Raw genomic sequence first — 19,313 nt, 5'->3', positions numbered from 1 at the left:
AGGAGGAATGATCCTAAACCCAAAACCTTCTCCCACCAGTACTTCATGGTGCCTGAGTACGCAATGAGACTTTTATTCCTTTGGTTCTTGTTTCCGGACAGCATTTGCTTTGAAAATGCAAAAAACCCTATACTCCCACCTCAGGAAATATCAGTCAAGAGGCCAGGGATTTCAAAGCAAGATATCTCCGAGGCTGCTCTGGAGAAGAGGAAGCTCCAAGAACGCCTTCCCCACTTCAACTAGAGCCACTCTTATTTTATGGACTGAATTTATCCTAAAACTTTCCTTATAGACCATTCAGATGCAAAAAGAATTCTTCTTGAAAACCATTCTTTTAGGGCACTAGATTTCAAACTTTATTGTGCATAGGAATCCTCTGGAAGGCTTGTTAACATGCGGATTGTTGGGCCCCACACCCAGTGATTCTGATTTGGCAGGTCTGGGGTACGACCTGATCTCTTACATTTCTAACAAGTGCCCAGATGCTGCTGCCGGTGAAGAGACCATATACTCTAAGAACTGTTGCTCTCTAGGAGAAACACTGGCAGAGGAGGGGGCTGGGGGTTTGGAGAGGGAGTGGGAGAACACCTCCAGAAGGGAAGTTGACTGGTTCAAAAAGAATCATTCTCCCTATTGATTGTTGTTTTTTTTGAATCCCGTCATCTTCATATGTTAAGTAAGAAGCCACCAATTAGGGTTTCTGACCTTCAGGCTTTGGGCCCTAACCAAATCCCAAAGGAGGGTTTCTCTATACTTAGTCCTAAGCACAAATGGGTGCTTCCATAAGGGCTGTTGGTCCGGGCCTTCCTGAAGCTTTGATTCACCACTAAATTTAAAGTCATAGAACTAGAAGGAACTTCAGATAGGGCCCCTAGATGATAATGCTAATATTGTAGATAGTGGGTCACCTAGCCTAGGCAGTGTGATGCCAACACCAAGAGATTCTAATGAGTAGCGAAAGAAGCTAACCAACCTTCTAATCCTAAGTGTACAAATGAATAGAATTAGACAGTGGTTACAATATAAAGACAATTTTATTGCCAATAAAAGCCTTTACTAACTCATTTATCCTGTTTCAGTAGGACCTTATTCTTTCTGATGAAAATCCAGTCATAGCATCTCTCATTAAAAATAAAATTATTTTGAAATAAATAAATATATAAAATAAATAGCATATACATTTCATAAATAGTTTGTCCTTATGCACAGTATCCATGCTTACATTTTAATATCATTTTCTTACAGCCTACCCCATCTCCCACTTCCAATGGCAGGGAAACTGCATGTCAGGACAGATGAGAAATCTGCAGAGCCAGTGCAGGGATGGCTTGCAGCAGGGCTGTAGCCCCAAGGATTTTCTTAATGAGACTTCTCCAAAGCTCTGTAGGTAGCATCTATGGCAGATTCCTTGGTCTTTCATTTACCCACTGTCAAGGTATTTGGGTAGATTGTGGGGCAAGACACCTCTGGCCCTTGGTGGGGGCCCCCATTCTTTCTTGTGCCACCTCAGGGGAAAGAACATGAGTAAAGAAAAAAGTATATACAAGATTCCCTCTAGACCTCCCCCTCCCCCCACATCCCTCCCCAAAATAACCCAACCTTGATATACACTTTGAACAACAAGGGAACAGCTGGGTCGAGTTGAACAGTAAGTGCTTCTCTGTTATCTAAATTGATAGGAAAGAAGATTGAAAAGCTATGAGTATAGTGCTTCCAGAGACAACTGTGGCCCCAGAGTATACAGGTCACAGAGGTCACACTAGGGGTCCGTTACCTATAGCGGAAAAGGTCTCTGGACATGGAGGGCAACTTAGAAGGATCTACTGGCCTGGGTAAAAAGTGAGTGAATTTCTGGTGTCGTTTAGTCCTGTATCCCTCCCGGGGTGAGCCGTCTTTATTCAGGGCCACATAATACTGTCTCTCCGAGTCCGAGTGTTTGTACAAGGTGGAGGCATAGGTGTTGTACCAATTTTCTTCAAACTGTTCCCGGAAAACACATTCACGTGTGAGTTTCTTCTGTGAGGGTGAGAAAATAAAGCAGAGCCCATTATATGACTATTTCTCCCATCCCAGCTTGCTGGTGGAGAAACTAAAATAGTAACAGCACATCGATATTAGAATATTTCAGTCCTATCTCCCGGTATTCCTGAGGCATCTTCTTTCCAAACAGCACAAAACAGCCCTGTCGGTATCACGTCCACCCTCTTTTGTGAGCCACGCAAAAATGTTTCCGGTGATATTTTTTTCTGAAGGCAGGAGACTGAAAGAGATGGGCTCACCTGGCACTTTGAGCCTGAGAATTTCTGCTATGGCCTCCCAGTGCCCCGCTGGCACCCTTGAGTTTTCTCCCTACTTAGGGCTAATGATGTTCAAATCCACTGAGATTGCAGTCAACCATGTCAACTGACAGGCAAAGGCCTCGGATCTATATAAAGCTCCATGGGAGGTGAGCTGTGATCTCTCCTAATGAAGGGTCTCAGGCCTGTCAGTTGGAAAGCTCAGAAAAGATCTCCTTGAAAAGTTCCTCCAATCTGGCTACTTCAAGCTGGCAGCTCCTGGGTCTCTTGCCTCTGTCCCTTCTCACACTTGATCCAACCACCATACTACTTGCTGGGGTTTTGCCGATACTGAGTGCTGGGGACAGGCCTATCTCTTAGGTGTCAGGGAAGAATGTGCTCTGATTTCATGGGGTGCAGGCAGCCAGAAAGTATGCTCTGTGACTCAAAAGCCAAAGCCAGGAGTTGGGATCATCCTCTGAAAGGGTTAAGATCAGCAAAGTCACCATTCCCCAGCTCTGGGCTGGCTTCCAAAATAGTGAACATGCACTGCAGCCAACCCAGTCCTAGCTGGGGACTTTAGGGCTGTCACCAGACCCTGGAACCCTCACTCTTCATTTGTTTGTTTATTTTGTTTGGCCTTTGGGATTCAGCTGAAGCAATCTGGACATCGAGGACTGTGTCGTTAATCTCAGAATCCTCAATCTGAAGGCCAGCTCTCCCACTGCCTATTTTTGTGCCAGCCAGTTGGCTACTCCTCTGGGTACCCATCACAAATCAGATGTGCTCCTTGGGCGAGTTAATGCCCCAAACCCTTACCATCTACTGACAAACCAGTACAGCTTCCTATTATTATCAGATGAGCTGGCCCTCTAATGGAGAAGGCGAAAGCAAATGTACTACAGAAAAGCTTCTGTTTTGATGGAGGCTGAATGAGTGAAAGTGTTATGTAGCAAGTTCCTGGGCAGTCAAGAACTGACTAGAAGACACTAATCCTTTAAAGTTGCCAAAAGTGCTTTCAAGTGCTAGATGAACGTTTTGCCTTACATTGTCCAAACACTTGTGGTAACAGCTTCCGAGGACAAAAAAACCTTAAACTTACCGACCCATAGAGTTCTCCTCGCTCGTTCATTCCTAAATACAGGCCAGAGTCCACTCCCCGGATGCTGATCAGCCCCACAGCCAGGCTGATAAACTCCAGAATTCCTAGAGCAAAAAAGTGAATGCCATTTCCATCACTGATATCAAGCTAAGAGGAAACTGTTCAGGTGACATGAGCTACTAGTCCTTTATGCCCAACTGGAGGCCAGCTCTGTGTGCCTTTGGTGAATTACCTGATGAAACCATCTTTTGCAGTAAGAATGGAACCTCAGAGAAGGCACTGAGTCTCTCTGGGCCTCGGCTTGTCCATAGGTAAAATGGGGGACACAATCTCTGCCTCTATTCAACACTCTTAGGCATATTATAAGGAAAAGACCATGAGAAGGCTTTGGCTACAGAAGCTCCATAATTACAAGGTACTATTGCTGTTAAATACCACCATTTCAAGAACTGGGAGGGCAGCTTTCAAAATGAAAGAACGTGGCCAGGTTTCTGTATCTTCCCAAAGTCACTTCCCTCCTCCCCAGAGCACACAGCATTACCTTGCTGTCCTCTAGGCTGAACTTGTTTTGCAGCCTCTTAGCTCTCATGTCCTTAAAGCCACATGAGGCTGTCAACTGCCTGTAACTGACTCTAACAAAGGCCACACAGGCCACTCACCAAGTTTGTTCCTCCAGCCTATGGCAGGAAGCAAAATTTGGCCTGGTGAGAGCTTTCTCCTCAGAAGTACTCTTGGCCAGTGCAGCCTCAGGCTGACAAGCCTGTCATTCTCCCCTTCCCTCTTGAGGATTTTAAATTTATCTATGGCAAAGAGTTGGCAGGTAGTATTAGACTTGATACTGATGTGAGATGTTGCAGCTTTAAGGGAAAAGGGAAGAGATTCAGAAATGTCCCTCTAGCTGACAAAGTTAGAGGTGAGGATTTGAAAACGTTTTCATTTACCCAGCCGCAGTAGGGGGGAGAAAAGAAATCGACTACTAAGAGGGAAAAAAGAACCAGAGCTGAAATCCTGGTGATACTGAAGACTTCACAGTTTTGTTCTAAGATAGCACATCTATTATTTGGATACAGATGTAATGGTCAACTAGATTTCTCTTTGCTGTTCTCTAACCATGTTTTTCAACATACAGACCAAAACGTGATACTATTGACTCACACAGGCATCCAAAGGTATGAAATGAGCTCATATCTGGCTGTCTTTCTCATCCAAAAATGTAATTCTTAAGGGTAATAATAGTCTATGTAATCTACACAGGGAGTGCGACTGATTCCTTAAAGATCGCTTTAAAAAATTAAGTGGGCAATTGTGAAATCAGGTTCAGAACTCCAGTGGGAAGTCTCCTGAAGAGCCCCAGTGACTTGGGCTGGTGGGTGGGCATTCAGGTATGGAAGCTTTTAGGGCACACTCGGACCTATTTGGAGAATGTAACGCTCTTCTGCTGCCATTGTAGAGAACACTCAGAACGTGGCCTTTGGCCTCTAGCATTGACATCCTCCAAGTTTTAGTCTCAGTCTGGTTGTTACTAACTCTTGCAGTACAAAAAAAGAGTTTTGGGAAAGGATATTGACACAAGATGGTAGCAGGGGAAGGGAAAATACCTGGTGCCAAGTAGGGCTTAAGCAGATACTGATTTTAGTGGACCAAAACCTTTAGTTACACTGCACAGGGTTCTGATTTTGGTTCTGCCCTGTTTAACATTTTAATAAATGACTTATAGGAGGACATAGGGGGACTGTTTACCCTAGTTGCAGAAGACATACAGCTGAGAGGGCGACAATAAAAATCCAAAGAGATTCCAAGAGAATGGAAAAATGGGCTGACTCCAACAAAATAAGCTTTAATTAGAATAAATGTAAAGTCCTGCACTTTGGTCCCCAAACCAGTTACCCAAGATGTTTTGTGTTGGGGGTTTTGTTGGGGGAGGGTGAGCCTCAAATACAGTGTGAGTCAATCATACTCCTTATTTCATGGCCTATTATCATAATTGGTCTGCGTAAAGGCTTTTTTATTTATCTATCTCTTTCTTTTTATTTCCATACGCTTCTCCCCCTCGCCTCCCCCCTTCAGGCAACCACGTATATTTTCTTGAAAACATGGACTGTTCTTTTGTGTTTTCATGCATTTTTACTAAATGCAAGTCTGCTCAGCTTTGGAATGGGGAGACGTGGCTTAGCAAAACATGCACAACAATGGCGTACAGAATTTGATTGAACAAGGTAACCTCAGTATGGCTGATTCATGAGATTATTAAAAAGCTAATGTGAAGCTAGTCATGTAAAAATTAAAAATTGCTAAAAGCTAACGTAAAAAAAATAGAAAAAAAAAGAAAAAAAAACTAATGTGATCTAAGGCTGTATTGATCAAGATCTAGTAACTGGCATAAGGGAGGGGATTGCCCCATTCTGCTCTGCCTCAGTTCACAATGAGAGTGCCGTTTTTAGTTCTACTGTGTTTAAAGAGGGCTATGGAAACACAGGAGGGTGTTCAAAGGAGAGTGGCCAGTATGGCCAGGAAACGAGAAGCCAGGTCATGATTCAGTTCTGGGTGCTAAACTTTGAGGGATACCAACCCGCTGAAGCCTTCGGTTCTTTGCTTAGGCAGCTTACTTCTGAGCTTCTGAGTCTTAGTTCCCTCATTCGCTATCTCATGTCTCTGACCACCCTGAGCTCATTAAGTAGCAGAGGGCAGCTTGTGATCTCACCATCCAAAACCTGGTATGAGAACAAATCATGAAACCCAAGAGGTGGGGCCATTTGAGTCACCACCGTTTTTCTCCAGCTCTCTGTTAACCCTGATGCCAAAGGACAGATCATAGAGGAAGTCACTTGGGTTGTGTCCAGTAACAGGGGTCTCCAACAGCTGGAATCATCCCTGCCCAGCTGTCTTTGGGCATCATTTCCCTTTGCCAACTTTCCTATTAGCTGGATTCAAACTGTGGGAACCCAGTGGCACATGATGATGGAACAGATATTCCTAAACCTTCTCCTGAATTCCAGCCAGCATGAAGGGAGACAGAAAACAAGCCATTTTCACATTTTCCCAACTACAGCTGGAGAGGGGTGTTAACAGCAAAACGTTGAAGCAAAGTATTAAGTAGACAAAGTTTGTCCTCAGTACTTTCACCCCCTTCAAGGCCCAGGACCTCCCTCTCCCCTGCCTCATTTGACCTGTCCACCTCAGGTTCTGGCCTGTGTTCGACAGTTTCCAGACTCTTCTCTTCTTACACCTTTTGCCCCATGGCTTCAGTGAAAACAGATCTGTTCTGGGTCCCACTGCTTCAGAACCTAGCTAGATGACTGGCCTAGTATGTCATTTAATCTGGCTCCATAACTCGCCCGAATGCCCTCAGCCATCCTTTCAGCCCTTCAGGGCCAAGACAGTGCTGTTTTGGCGCCTTGCCAAATAAGAACCATATCGCTCACAAACCAAAGCAGCTGCACGAGCCTGTTCCATCCCACCTGGCGGGAGGCCTCTCCTCCAGCCTGGCTCCCAAGCTCCGCTCTGCCAGCCCACAGGTGCCCCTCAGGAATGTCAGGATCCCTGTGAACCTCATGTAAATGCCACCAGCCAGCCAGGCGGGGATTGAAATACTCCTGGCTACTGATTGCAGAATGGGGGGGTGGGGTGGGGGTGGAGGAGGGGAGGGGAGGGGGAGCATAGGCTGTGCCAACAGGTTATTATTTGGAGTCGAGGCTGCTCTTGGGCTCAGCCTGACTCATTCTGAACACATGGATTCCAGGGTAATCCTTGGGGGCCCTGCTCTCCAATTACAACAAATAGCTATTTACTTTACATGGCCTTTGGAGACTACCTCCTCCCCCCAAGCAGAAATCTATAATATTTTATATCTTAAGTCTGGCCTACTTTACCCTGCTGGAATGTTGACTGCTAAAGCACTTATGGAATGTTAAAGTTTCGATTTATTGAATACCCTGGCTGATTAACTCAAATGTGGAGGGAGGAGAGAGTTAGCAAACTCAAACGCCACCTCTTTCTTTGCCAAAAGCTAAACTGAGAAAGAGTAAATGTGTGCTTGCAAGTTGGCAGGGGACGTTACAAAGACACAGCTTTGACCAGTTATCATTTCCTTTACAGGAAATACACGGAACTGCCAGGAAGCCAGGGAAGGAGGAAAGGGAAAAGGTGATGCAGAGGTGGTCTCAGTCAGTATGTGTGTGTGTGTGCGCGCTGAAGGCAAAACCCAAAATGAAACAGTTAAGCAGCAATGAAAACACCCCTTCCTCCCGCCAGTTTTATTTCCTTTGGTTTCTCCTTAAACTTAACACCCTTAGCAGACCTGGGAGATGAAAAGAAATCAAGATGTGTCCTTAGGGAGGTAATTAAAGACCATATCCCAAGAGCCTATTACTGCTTTATGTTGACCTTGTAGGTTACTGGGCTCAGTTTAGGCACAGAGTCAGACGAACACTTGTAGCTGCTGGGAGTCAAGCTCACAGTTTCTCCACCTCTGCAGCCCCCACCTCACAGTTCTCCATCATTTCAGAATTTTTATTCTACATCTCAGGAATGAGCTACCCCAATATCTTTAGGCCATTTCTGGGAGCTTTGGGGGGCTCTGAGGCCAGGGTGGGAGTCCCATTCCTTCTGAAGAGGAACAAAAGGGGACTGCAAAGTCACTAGTGATGGAAGGGAAAGGAGCTAAGTTAACCCTCCCTCTCCCCTCACCCCACCCCACCCTGTCACCCTTTTGAGGACCTGCTGCAAGTTTATACAGACACCTGCACCCCTCCATTACCCCCACCCCACACACAACCTACTGTACTCCAGCTCTCCAAGTGCATTTTTCCAAGATGACATAGACCTCATTAGGGTTCCTGCTTGCTCCCAGCAAGGAAGACCAGCCCTGGCCCTAAGTTGTTTGCTAGACTTAGCCTTGCCCAGGAACAGGCCTCTGCCCTGCTCCCCGTCCACCCTAGACTTTTTATGGTGCACTGGGGTGCAGCTCTAGCAAGGCACGGGGAATAGGAAGATAGGGAGGTTTGGGGGAAGTGAAGGAGGATGGGAAATAGATGGGAAGAGTATCACGCCTGACGGTAGGCAAAGCCTCTCACTGGCTTAGATGGTGTCTTTGGCCCATAGGGTCCTTGGGAGGAAGTAGAGGGCATTGGGAGATGCGGGGACCCAAGGAAAGGTAGCTGTCAGAGCACCGGAATAACAGTTTAGTAGAGGATAGGAAACTGAAAATGAAAATGGCCAAATTATTGAGGAGTGAACACATTTGCTTAGAAACCCAATGATCTCTGTCCCAGGTCAAGGTTTATATTAACTGTGTTCTGTATGTGAGACAGGCAGCTGTGCCCTTTGAACAATCTGCAGAGTAGCAGGCAGAGAAAATCCTGGATGGAGGCTGGGTGTCTTCTGCCCTGGGCCCAGGAGACACCTGTCTTGGGGGCTGGGAGTGGGCCCAGAACGGTTTCCTCACTGAGGCAAGGAGTCCAGAGGTAGCTCCGGCAAAAGCTGCCCCAGGGCTTGTGCCCTTACACAGTGGCCACCGGGAGGCTTTCCTAGTTTCTCTAATACCCAGCTCCCGCCGTGCTGTCTGGGTTGGCCCTCAACACGGGCAGAGCAACACAGAGGCAGGCAGGTACCACGGCTGCCGCGTCCCCGCGGGCCAAAATCGACTTGGGCGCGGGCCGTCCACAAGCCGTATCCACGGCCCACGAAGGCTCCAGCTTCAGGTAATCTGCCGCGACAACCCAGCTGCCCTGGAGGCTCAGCCTCACGCTGTAGCCACGGTCCCCGACCTCCTCGGCGGATGCTCCTATCCCTCTCCCAGCTCCACCTGCTTTCCTCGGAAGCGCAGCGTCCAGGTCCCAGAACAATCCCCTAGCTCCCGGGGGAGGGAGGGTGGAGTGGGGAAAGGAGAAGCCGCACCTCAAGGCGCCCCCGCCTCCTCCCGAGAGTGTCTGAGGGTGTCAGGCGCCCCGACGCCGCTGCGCGGCTCAAGTCCGCACCGTCGCGTCCCGCCTGCCCCGCGTCCCCGGCGGCCTCCCGCCTCGAAGGGCTCAGGCGGCGCCGAGCCGAGGGGCGGGGGGGGGGGCGGTCCGCGGGCCCCAAGCCGGAGCCTCGAGCCGTCGGCTCCCCAGCGCGCCGTCTGCTCGCCTCCCGTCCCTCCCGGCCGCGTCCTCACCGAAGCGGCTGTGGTCGTGGCGGGTGCCGTGCACCGTGCCGTTGGGGAAGATCTCCAGGTGGAAGCCGGTGCGGCAGTAGAGCTGGCGGCGTCGCAGGATCCCCTTCAAGTGGGCGAAGTCGGTGGGCGAGCCGCGCTGCAGCTTCCCCTCGATCTGGCCCAGGCGCTCGTTCAGGAAACCTGGGGAGTCAGCTAAAGGCACGTTCCCCAGAGACGAGGAGAAGCCGTGCAGATCCCAGTCCAAGGAAGCGAAGACCCCCCCCACCTCAGCCATGGCGGGGCGCGCGGGGCCGAGTCGGGGCCGCGGGGCGCGAACTGCCTCTCCCCGCCGCGGGCGCGGGCGACTCGGCGGCGCTCGCTTGCTAGCTCGCTCCGCGCTCTGCCGAGCTGCAGTCGACGTCTGTTCTTGTCCAAGGAACTTCTCAGCGGCGGGGAGCGTGGGGCAGCGCGCTCCTGACCTTGCGCTCAGTCAAAGTGCCGCTTCCCCTCCGCATCCATCTCCCCAGGCCTCTCATAGCTGGCTTCGTCGAGCTATCAGATGCAAACGGCACTTTATATACATACCCACTCCCCTTACATTGACATATTGGATATTTAAATACAAGCCACACCTCAATGGCATCCCCTCGGAGATTGGTGTGTGGGTTCTTTTTTTTTTTTTCCTCCTCGTATCCTTTTGGCTCTTTTTGGGAGAGGGGGGTGGAGTGGGAGAGAGAGCAAGCGAGCTTCACTCCCTCTTTTATTATGAAAAAATGGCAGGAAAAAGCTACACATTGCAGTGAGGCATAACTGCTTTTGGCAGGTTTTTCTGAAACTGCTGATGAAATAACGGAGCCCAGTGCGTGGAGGCTGTTGGCGTCCACTGCCACTCAGGCCTGTTGCGTGGAGGTCTGCCTGTTGCGCTGGGGCAGCACCCACCTCCCACGCGGCCTCCGGCTGCTCGCCTTTGGAAAGTGGCGTGAGACCCGGGCTGGGGGGTTCACGCGTTCGTGAGCCTCTCTTGTTCCCCGGCCGGTCGGAGGCTGCAGAAGGGGCGCCTGGCCTGGGTCAGTGGCTCCCTGGTTTCTTTGTTCTGTGGCCCCCTAGTCCCACTCCCCACCTGTAGGTCGGCAGGGGGGCTGAGGAAGTGAAGAATCCGGAAACGCATGCAGTTGCAAAATGTGGGATTGGGGGTGTTGGCGGTTCCTGTAGGCACCCAGGCTGGGGGCCTTAAGGGGTCTGGGAGGAGCGGGAAGCCCCACGGAGGAAAGAAGGCTTTTTTTTTTTTTAAAGGGACGTTACAGCTTAGGAAAAGGAGGGGGAAGTAAGAAATAGAAAGCGATCTTTTTGAAAAATGATCTCCTCTGGCTTTCTGGGCGCGCTTTTACAAGGCTCTCGAGAGCAAGCTTGATGAGAGACCATTGGAAGTCTGGTGGGGGTTTTCCCCCACCTCTTTTCTTGTTGGAAACAGGTGTTTCCTCGCTCTGTCCTGTGCCCTCCTCGGAGATATTCTATCAGGAGGAGCGGCAGTTGGGGCGGGAACTGGAGGCAGCCAGGGCAACGGGCAGCGTTGAGAAGACCTGGGGAGCAGGTGCCCGGCCTGCCCCGCGCCCCGCGCCCCTACCCGGCACCAGAACCCTGGGGCCCCTCTCAGGGCCTCGCGCTCAGCGTCCTGCTCGCCTGCCTATTAAACTGCGTTGTCTGCAGTTTGCACCCGCATGGGGGCTCTGGCTACCTTCCCTGGCTCCGGGTCCCGCAGGAGAAACTGAAAGAGCGAGCACCCCATCCCCGCCACTCCTTTGCAGCGCCTCCTGCTGGAGAACCCGTGTCTCGCGGCGAGTTGGAATTCAGTCTCCAGGAGAGGATAAAACCGACTCAGCTCAATTCAGTTAGTGCAATTTGAGGTCCTGCTCCTCGGCTCACACGGGCACCCTGTGCTCAGTCTCCAGAACTGTAGCAATTCTTGGTTTGGAACATCGTGGCTTGGTTCTGGTGTGCCTCCCTAGCTCAGACAGAACCTCCAGAGCCAAGCACAAGGTCTGGCACGTGGTAGGTGCTCAGAAATCATCTTCTGGTGTGCACCCAGCAGTGGGGAACACAGATGCAAGTAATCTTCCGACTCTACAGGACACAGAAATGCAAAAGATGGCGTCTGCATTGGAGTATTTATGGATGAAATGGCAGGCTATCAACGATTTGCTTTAAAATAATCTAGAGTGAGAAAGCAGGAGGAATGGGGGTTTAGATGAGATAATAACATTGTTCATGTTACTAATTATTGAAGCTGGGTGATGGGTACATGGGTGTTCATTATATATTTCCTCTAATCTCTCTATAAACACACAAACGTGAAATTTCCGTAATAAAAGCTTTAAAAAATGGGACCGACATGAAACAACAAAGAAATCCTTCTTTCCTTCTTCATTCTTCCCTTCAAAGAGTTTGTGGATTTAGTGAGGAGGTGGGGAAGGTGGCGCAGAGGTTAAGCTAAGTATATAAATGACTAGAATGCAGGCAGTTTAAGGTGCACAGTACTGTGTGGATTCAGAAAGCAGAGAGAAGGTTGATCTCGGGGTTTAGAGCCGGGTTCTGGACCAAAGTGGCCTGTGTGATGGATGGGCCTTGAAGGGAAGATGGGGAAGATCTTGCAAATTCAGATGGGCCACTTCCAGGAAGGGGAAAATAGTAACGAAGCAAGTGGACAAATTTTAATTGGTAAAGACTAATTCCTGGGGGTTTTGGTGAATGTCAAATGAAATAATGTTGATGAAACTGCTTTGAGAAGTATGTGATGTAAAGGAGTTAGATGTCTCTATGATTATATAAATCACACATTGATAATGGTCAAAGCCCATTTCTTCAACAGTCACTTCAGGGAATTTCTACATTCTTTGTCCCCCAATATTCCCAAGGTCACCAATTGCAGTTGCATATCTGGAGTCCTACTTGTCCAAATGTCAGAGATATAAGCATTCCATTGCCCTTCTTGGGTTCTTTTTTTTTTCATTTTTTTAAACATGTTTATTGGAGTACAATTGCTTTACAATGGTGTGTCAGTTTCTGCTTTATAACAAAGTGAATCAGCTATACATATACATATGTTCCCATATCTCCTCCCTCTTGCGTCTCCCTCTTTTGAGATTCAGCTGACTGATAATTCTGTTTAAGTAATGTTTCCATGAAGTATCCCAATTGACAGAGCACTTTCATGAAAGTTAGTTATTTAATTTTCACAACCTTGTGGAGTAGGCGGTACCATTATCCCTATTTTAGAGGTGAAGTTAAGTGACTAGCACAGAATCATATAGCTAATAAGGAGCAGAGTCATCATTTAATCTCAGATCCACTGGGGACAATTTACTCTCAATTTATGGGCCTTGGGATTATGCAAAGATTGGCATGTGAAGGACAGTGAGATTTCAGAATATTTTTGTTTATCGAATATCCTCAGCAGGACACAACCTCAGGGCAGCATTGTGCTGGATGTATGGGATGAGAGGAAAATGTACATAAAAAAAGAAGCGACCCTCTCTGGATTCAGGATGTCACTTGTAAAGTGAAGATAACTGTACCCTTTCACAGTGGTATTATGAAGATGAAATAAAATAACTGATGGAAAGTGCCCAGCATTCTGTCCAGCACACGGAAGATAGCTCAACACATCTGAGGTTCCGTCCTCCTTTCCCAATATCTCACAGGGCTAATGTGAAAAATTAAGCAACCTATGTGGAAAGGACATGGAAAAATAAAACTCCATAAAAAAAATGGGAGTTCTGACTCAGGCTGTAAGTGACCAGAGGCTGAGGGCAGCCTGTTGGGATCTGTTCCTTGAGGAAGGAGATGGTGAAGCTAATACTTCTGATGCTCACCTCCCCCTCCCCCTGCCCCAACACACACCTCGGAGAGGGGAAAAGATGTCTGGAATTGTTGCTCTGCCCAGTTCTTCATTTTCCCGACAGCTTATAAATGTTTTTTCCTTCCTAGTACATTTTCCCTGATAACGGGCAGCAGGAGCTGTACTGCTTGGCAAATCCAGCAGGGAGTGCAGTTAACTCCATCACTTGCTCCAGTTTATTTAGTACTTACTTTGGGTTAAGCATTGCCCTGGGCGCTTTACATGCATTATCTCCCTAAGCCTTATCAAAACTCTAAGGAAGAGTTTTGTTTTTTGTTTTTTGGCCACACCATGCGGCTTGTGGGACCTTAGTTCCCCAAGGGATTGAACCTGGGCCCTCGGCAGTGAAAGCGTGGAGTCCTAACCACTGGACCACCAGGGAATTCTCTAAGGCAGCGGTCCCCAACCTTTTCGGCACCAGGAACCGGTTTCGTGGAAGACAATTTTTCCACGGACCGGGTGGGGGTGGGGAGAGGTGGTTTTGGGATGGTTCAAGCGCATTACATTTACTGTGCACTTTATTTCTATTATTATTACACTGTAATATATACTGAAATAATTATACAACTCACCATAATGCAGAATCAGTGGGAGCCCTGAGCTTGTTTTCCTGCAACTAGATGGTCCCATCTGGGGGTGATGGGAGACAGTGACACCCGAAGTGTGTTGCTTATGTCCAGTCTACTCCGTGACCTCGTTTTGGCTTCTGTCACTGCAGAAAACCCTGCTTCACAAAGAAAGGATGCTGGAAATAGAAGCAGGCTTTTCACTGCTTTTGCGGCAATCTCATGATATTCCGCCTTGACTTTAATCCGTAACGTATGGAGAATTGAAGTTGTCTCAAACATACTTTTAAGGCCACCGTCATTTGCGATCTCAAGCAGTTGATCCTCTTCTAGCACGGACAAAGTCGATTCACCTGGCTAATTCACAAATGGGTCGCGGACCCATTCCTTCCCAGTTCGGGGGTCTTTTGTGGTTGGGAAGTAATGCTCAAACTCTTTTGAAAGCTGAGATAGGTGATCATGTACCAGCTGGGAGAAAGAAGGCCCTGGCTCAGTCTCTTTCAAAATCTCTGCTCATGTTTGAAACATGTCAGAAATCCCAGTGTTCCCTCATCGTCCCCATAATTCCAGTTTGGCTCTGAATGCAGCCACTTTATCTGCCCGCTTGAACGCAGTTGTCGTTCTCCCCTGAAGTGACAGATTGAGTTCGTTGAGCAGATTGAATATGTCGCACAAGTAAGCAAATTTTGCGACCCATTCTGTGTCACTGAAATGTGCTGCCAGTGGTGACTGTTTTTCTAAAAGAAATCTCTGGAGCGGCTCTCATAACTCAGAAACTCTGGCCAGTGATCTACCTTTAGAAAGCCATCTCACTTCCGTGTATAAGAGAAGACGTGTGTGCTCTGCGTCCATCTCCTCACAGAACTGCATGAACAGATGTGAGTTAAGGGCCCGTACTTTAATGTGGTTGATAATTTTAATCACATCCTGCAAAACGTTGTTAAGTTCAGGTGACATTTTTCGGCTAGCCAGCATTTCTCTATGGATGACACAGTGCGTAGACTCACATTCAGAAGAGACCTCTTTGACCCGAGTAGTGAAAACAGAAAGCTGTCCAGTCATGGCAGCCGCTCCATCCGTGCATATACCAACACAAAATGACAAATTCAGTTTTCCTGATATGTAATCATTCAAAGACTTGAATAGTTCTCCAGCTGTGGTGCTGGCTGGCAACAAAAGTGCCCATAACATATCCTCATGCACGTCCTCCTGAAAAATATGTCACACTAAAACAAGCATTCTTACCTTGTTGTCAACATCAGTAGACTAGTCAACCTGGATTGCGTACCACGGTGAGTCATTAATCCTCTCTAACAATTGTGCCTCAATATCCTCTGCTATTTCATCAATTCGTCTAGTTATGGTGCTAGCCGGAAGAGGAACACGTGCCACCTTTTGAACTGTAGCCTCTCCTAAAAGTTCATGACAAATGTCCTTAGCAGCAGGCAGGATCAACTCTTCACCAGTAGTAAAGGGCTTCTTAGCTTTAGCAATGCGGTTAGCCACTAAGAATGATGCTCTCAGTGCAGACACATTTGATGAAGTGGTGGCCTTCAATAATTGCTTCTGTTCTTCGTGTTTTTTCTTTGGAAAAACTCCAAAGGTTTGTCTTTTAATGCAGGGTTCTTGGTCTCCATGTGGCGAAGCAGTTATGAAGGTTTCATGGCTTTGTTGGATAGCCGGTCGCCACATATTATACAAAGTGGGCTTGGAGAATGTGAATCACCTGTTGCAATGGACCCGTAATTTAAGAAGGACTCTTGGTATTTTCTTTTAAATGCAGCTTTCTTTTTGTTGGCAGTCTTAGAGTCTTCTGCTGTCTCATCATTTGGTCTTTCCCCCTTTTCAAAGAAGCTCTCCAGCGACGTCTATTTTTTACTCATTTTGGCTAGGGTTAGCTTGTGGGCTTACCAAGACTGACTGAGACAAGCGCGCAGTGCGGGAAAGAGGCGCGAACGGAAGTGGTAAATCAAATAATGGGCGGGCCACGTGCGGACTAAATTTCTTTTTTTAAACAGCTTTATTGGAGTATAATTGCTTTACAATGCTGTGTTAGTTTCTGCTCTATAACAAAGTGAATCAGCTATACGTATACATATATTCCCATATCTCGTCCCTCTTGCGTCTCCTTCCCACCTTCCCTATCCCACCCCTCGAGGTGGTCACAAATCACCGAGCTGATCTCCCTGTGCTATGCAGCTGCTTCCCACTAGCTATCTATTTTACATTTGGTAGTGTATATATGTCCATGCCACTCTCTCACTTCGTCCCAGCTTACCCTTCCCCATCCCCGGGTCCTCAAGTCCATTCTCTATGTCTGTGTCTTTATTCCCGTCCTGCCCCTAGGTTCATTAGAGCAATTTTTTTTTTAGATTCCATATATATGTGTTAGCATACGGTATTTATTTTTCTCTTTCTGACTTACTTAACTCTGTATGACAGACTCTAGGTCCATCCACCTCACTACAAATAACTCAATTTTGTTTCTTTTTCTGGCTGAGTAACATTCCATTGTATATATGTGCCACATCTTCTTTATCCATTCATCTGTCGATGGACACTTAGGTTGCTCCCATGTCCAGGCTATTGTAAATAGTGCTGCAATGAACATTGTGGTACATGACTCTTTCTGAATTATGGTTTTCTCAGGGTATATGCCCAGTAGTGGGATTGCTGGGTCATATGGTCGTTCTATTTTTAGTTTTTTAAGGAACCTCCGTACTGTTCTCCATAGTGGCTGTATCAATTTACATTCCCACCAACAGTGCAAGAGGGTTCCCTTTTCTCCACACCGTCTCCAGCATTTATTGTTTCTAGATTTTTTGATGATGGCCATTCTGACCGGTGTGAGGTGATACCTCATTGTATTTTGATTTGCATTTTTCTAATGATTAGTGATGTTGAGCATCCTTTCATGTGTTTGTTGGCAATCTGTATATCTTCTTTGGAGAAATGTCTATTTAGGTCTTCTGCCCATTTTTAGATTGGGTTGTTTGTTTTTTGGATATTGAGCTGCATGAGCTGCTTGCAAATTTTGGAGATTAGTCCTTTGTCAGTTGCTTCGTTTGCAAATATTTTCTCCCATTCAGAGGGTTGTCTGTTCGTCTTGTTTATGGTTTCCTTTGTTGTGCAAAAGCTTTTAAGTTTCATTAGGTCCCATTTGTTTATTTTTGTTTTTATTTCCATTTCTCTAGGAGTTGGATCAAAAAGGATCTTGCTGTGATTTATGTCATAGAGTGTTCTTCCTATGTTTTCCTCTAAGAGTTTTATAGTATCCAACCTTACATTTAGGTCTTTAATCCATTTTGAGTTTATTTTTGTGTATGGTGTTAGGAAGTGTTCTAATTTCATTCTTTTACATTTAACTGGCACAGACTAAATTAAGTGTTGGATTCTGACTTAAAGCCTGCCACCAGATGCAGCTGTATAATTGAAGTACATCAACTCACTTACCACTATAAAGCCTACCACCAGATGCAGCTTAATTCTCACTTGCTACTCACTGATAGAGTTTTGATATGTCTGCAAGCAACTGATTTATTATGGTCTCTGTGCAGTCAAACCTCTCTGCTGATGATAATCTGTATTTGCAGCCGCTCCCCAGCACTAGCATCACCGCCTCAGCTCCACCTCAGATCATCAGGCATTAGATTCCCATAAGGAGCACGCAACCTAGATCCCTCACATGTGCAGTTCACAGTAGGGTCCACGCTCCTACGAGAGTCTAATGCCACCGCTAATCTGACAGGAGGAGGAGCTCAGGCGGTAATGCGAGCGATGGGGAGCGGCTGTAAATACAGATGAAGTTTCACTCACTCGCCCGCCGCTCACCTCCTGCTGTGCGGCCCAGTTCTTAACTGGCCACGGACCAGTACCAGTTGGGGACCCCTGCTCTAAGGAGTAGTTTTCTTCCCATTTTACAAACGAGGAAACTGAGGCCCAGAGATATTCAATAACTAGTAGCAGAGGTAGGACCTCTGATCTTAAGGGATAAATCTTTGATCTCAAGTTTGAACCTAACCACGACACTACACTGCCTCAATCTATTTACTTCAAAAAGAATTTGTATTTCTCCTTTGTCTTTTGTTCCTGTCTCCCCTCTCCTGCTTTCCTTGTAGGCAGCAGTCTAATGCAGCAGTTGCACATTCCATCTCCGGTGTCAGACCACCTGGGTTCAAATCCCAGCTTAAAGCCATTCTAGTTGTTGGAGCCTCAGTTTCCTCTTCTGTACAATGCAGATGGTGATGGTCCTCATAACCTCATAGAGGTGCTATGAGGTTTAAGTGAAATAATACACAGAATATACTTAAAACTGTGCCTGGCACATATTAAGTGGTCATTGTTCTTAATATTATTTACATCCTATCTGGCCCCAGTCATATTTCCTCCCCAGGTTCCCTCAAACTATGCTCATTTTTCCTAAGGGAGAAATGAACTGGATGAGAACACTGGCCTAGTCACCCCAAAGCAATCAATTCCAATCCTATTACTCTTTCTGTGTGATATTGGGCCAGTCTTGTTCTCTCTGGGTTTTAGAAGGCCTGTCTCAGAAATGGGGTCACCAAACTGTCACCTCTGTGTGGGCAAGCAGGTAGTCAGGGAGTGGAAGTCTGAGAAAAACAGGAAATTGCTCACCTGTAGAGTTTCATTTATTGAGCATCCTAAGTACCAGGCATTATCTGATTGCCTTACATTTAAATCACATCACACCCCACAAGGTAGATATTATCATTCCGATTTTTAACAGATGACAAAACTGAGGGCTTGAGAGGTTAAGTAACTTGCTTAAGGTCACACAGCTTGTATATGGTGGGGCTGAAATTCAAACCTGGAGAGTAACTCCAGAAACCATGCTGTTGGTCACTACACTACTCTGAAGAGCGTTGGGGCCTTGTTCAAAAGAGAAAGTATTATATCATGACACAATCCTCTTCTGGACAGGGAAAACCCAGGTTAAAAGAGCAATACCACCCCCACTCCCCACCCAGGTGATTTGTAGCTAGAGTTTGAGAAATCTGCAAAAAGTCAGACCACCTTCCAATCTCCCCACCCCCGACTCTAGGGCCCAGAGAGGAAAGGCAATCTCTTTGGTTTGAATGAGCCCCCTTCTTACCTTTCCGGTCAGTCTCCTGCAGTGACACTGAGCCACAAGTCTCCTTTGTCTCTGCTGTCATTCTTCTCTGGGCCTACCTGTAATGGGGGTGGGTAATGGACCATTTATTCTGGCTGTAACTTGCCATTAGTCGGCAGGTGATGACATCTTTGTGAAATGATCTGTTAATTCTCTGAGAAGAATGGGACACTGTGGAATGTGGCTCTAACCCTGGCAATCTGGGTCACTTCT

The 19,313-nt window shown here is 47.1% G+C and overlaps 1 protein-coding gene across 1 annotated transcript; it reads right to left on the bottom strand.

Moving 5' to 3' along the window:
• Positions 1-1,641: 1,641 nt before the first annotated feature.
• FGF16 (fibroblast growth factor 16) lies at positions 1,642-10,015 on the bottom strand. The gene is made up of 3 exons (XM_036840378.1): positions 9,530-10,015; positions 3,379-3,482; positions 1,642-2,016 (listed from the first exon to the last, which is right to left on the bottom strand). The coding sequence occupies exons 1-3, from the start codon at positions 9,801-9,803 to the stop codon at positions 1,771-1,773; spliced, it is 624 nt and encodes a 207-aa protein (XP_036696273.1). The 5' UTR covers positions 9,804-10,015; the 3' UTR covers positions 1,642-1,770.
• Between the last annotated feature and the right edge of the window lie 9,298 nt (positions 10,016-19,313).

This window comes from Balaenoptera musculus, chromosome X, assembly GCF_009873245.2.
Source record: "Balaenoptera musculus isolate JJ_BM4_2016_0621 chromosome X, mBalMus1.pri.v3, whole genome shotgun sequence".
Taxonomy (NCBI): Eukaryota; Metazoa; Chordata; class Mammalia; order Artiodactyla; family Balaenopteridae; genus Balaenoptera; species Balaenoptera musculus.
Note: the sequence above shows the minus strand (reverse complement) of the source record. Positions and strands in the feature narration are given on the sequence as shown.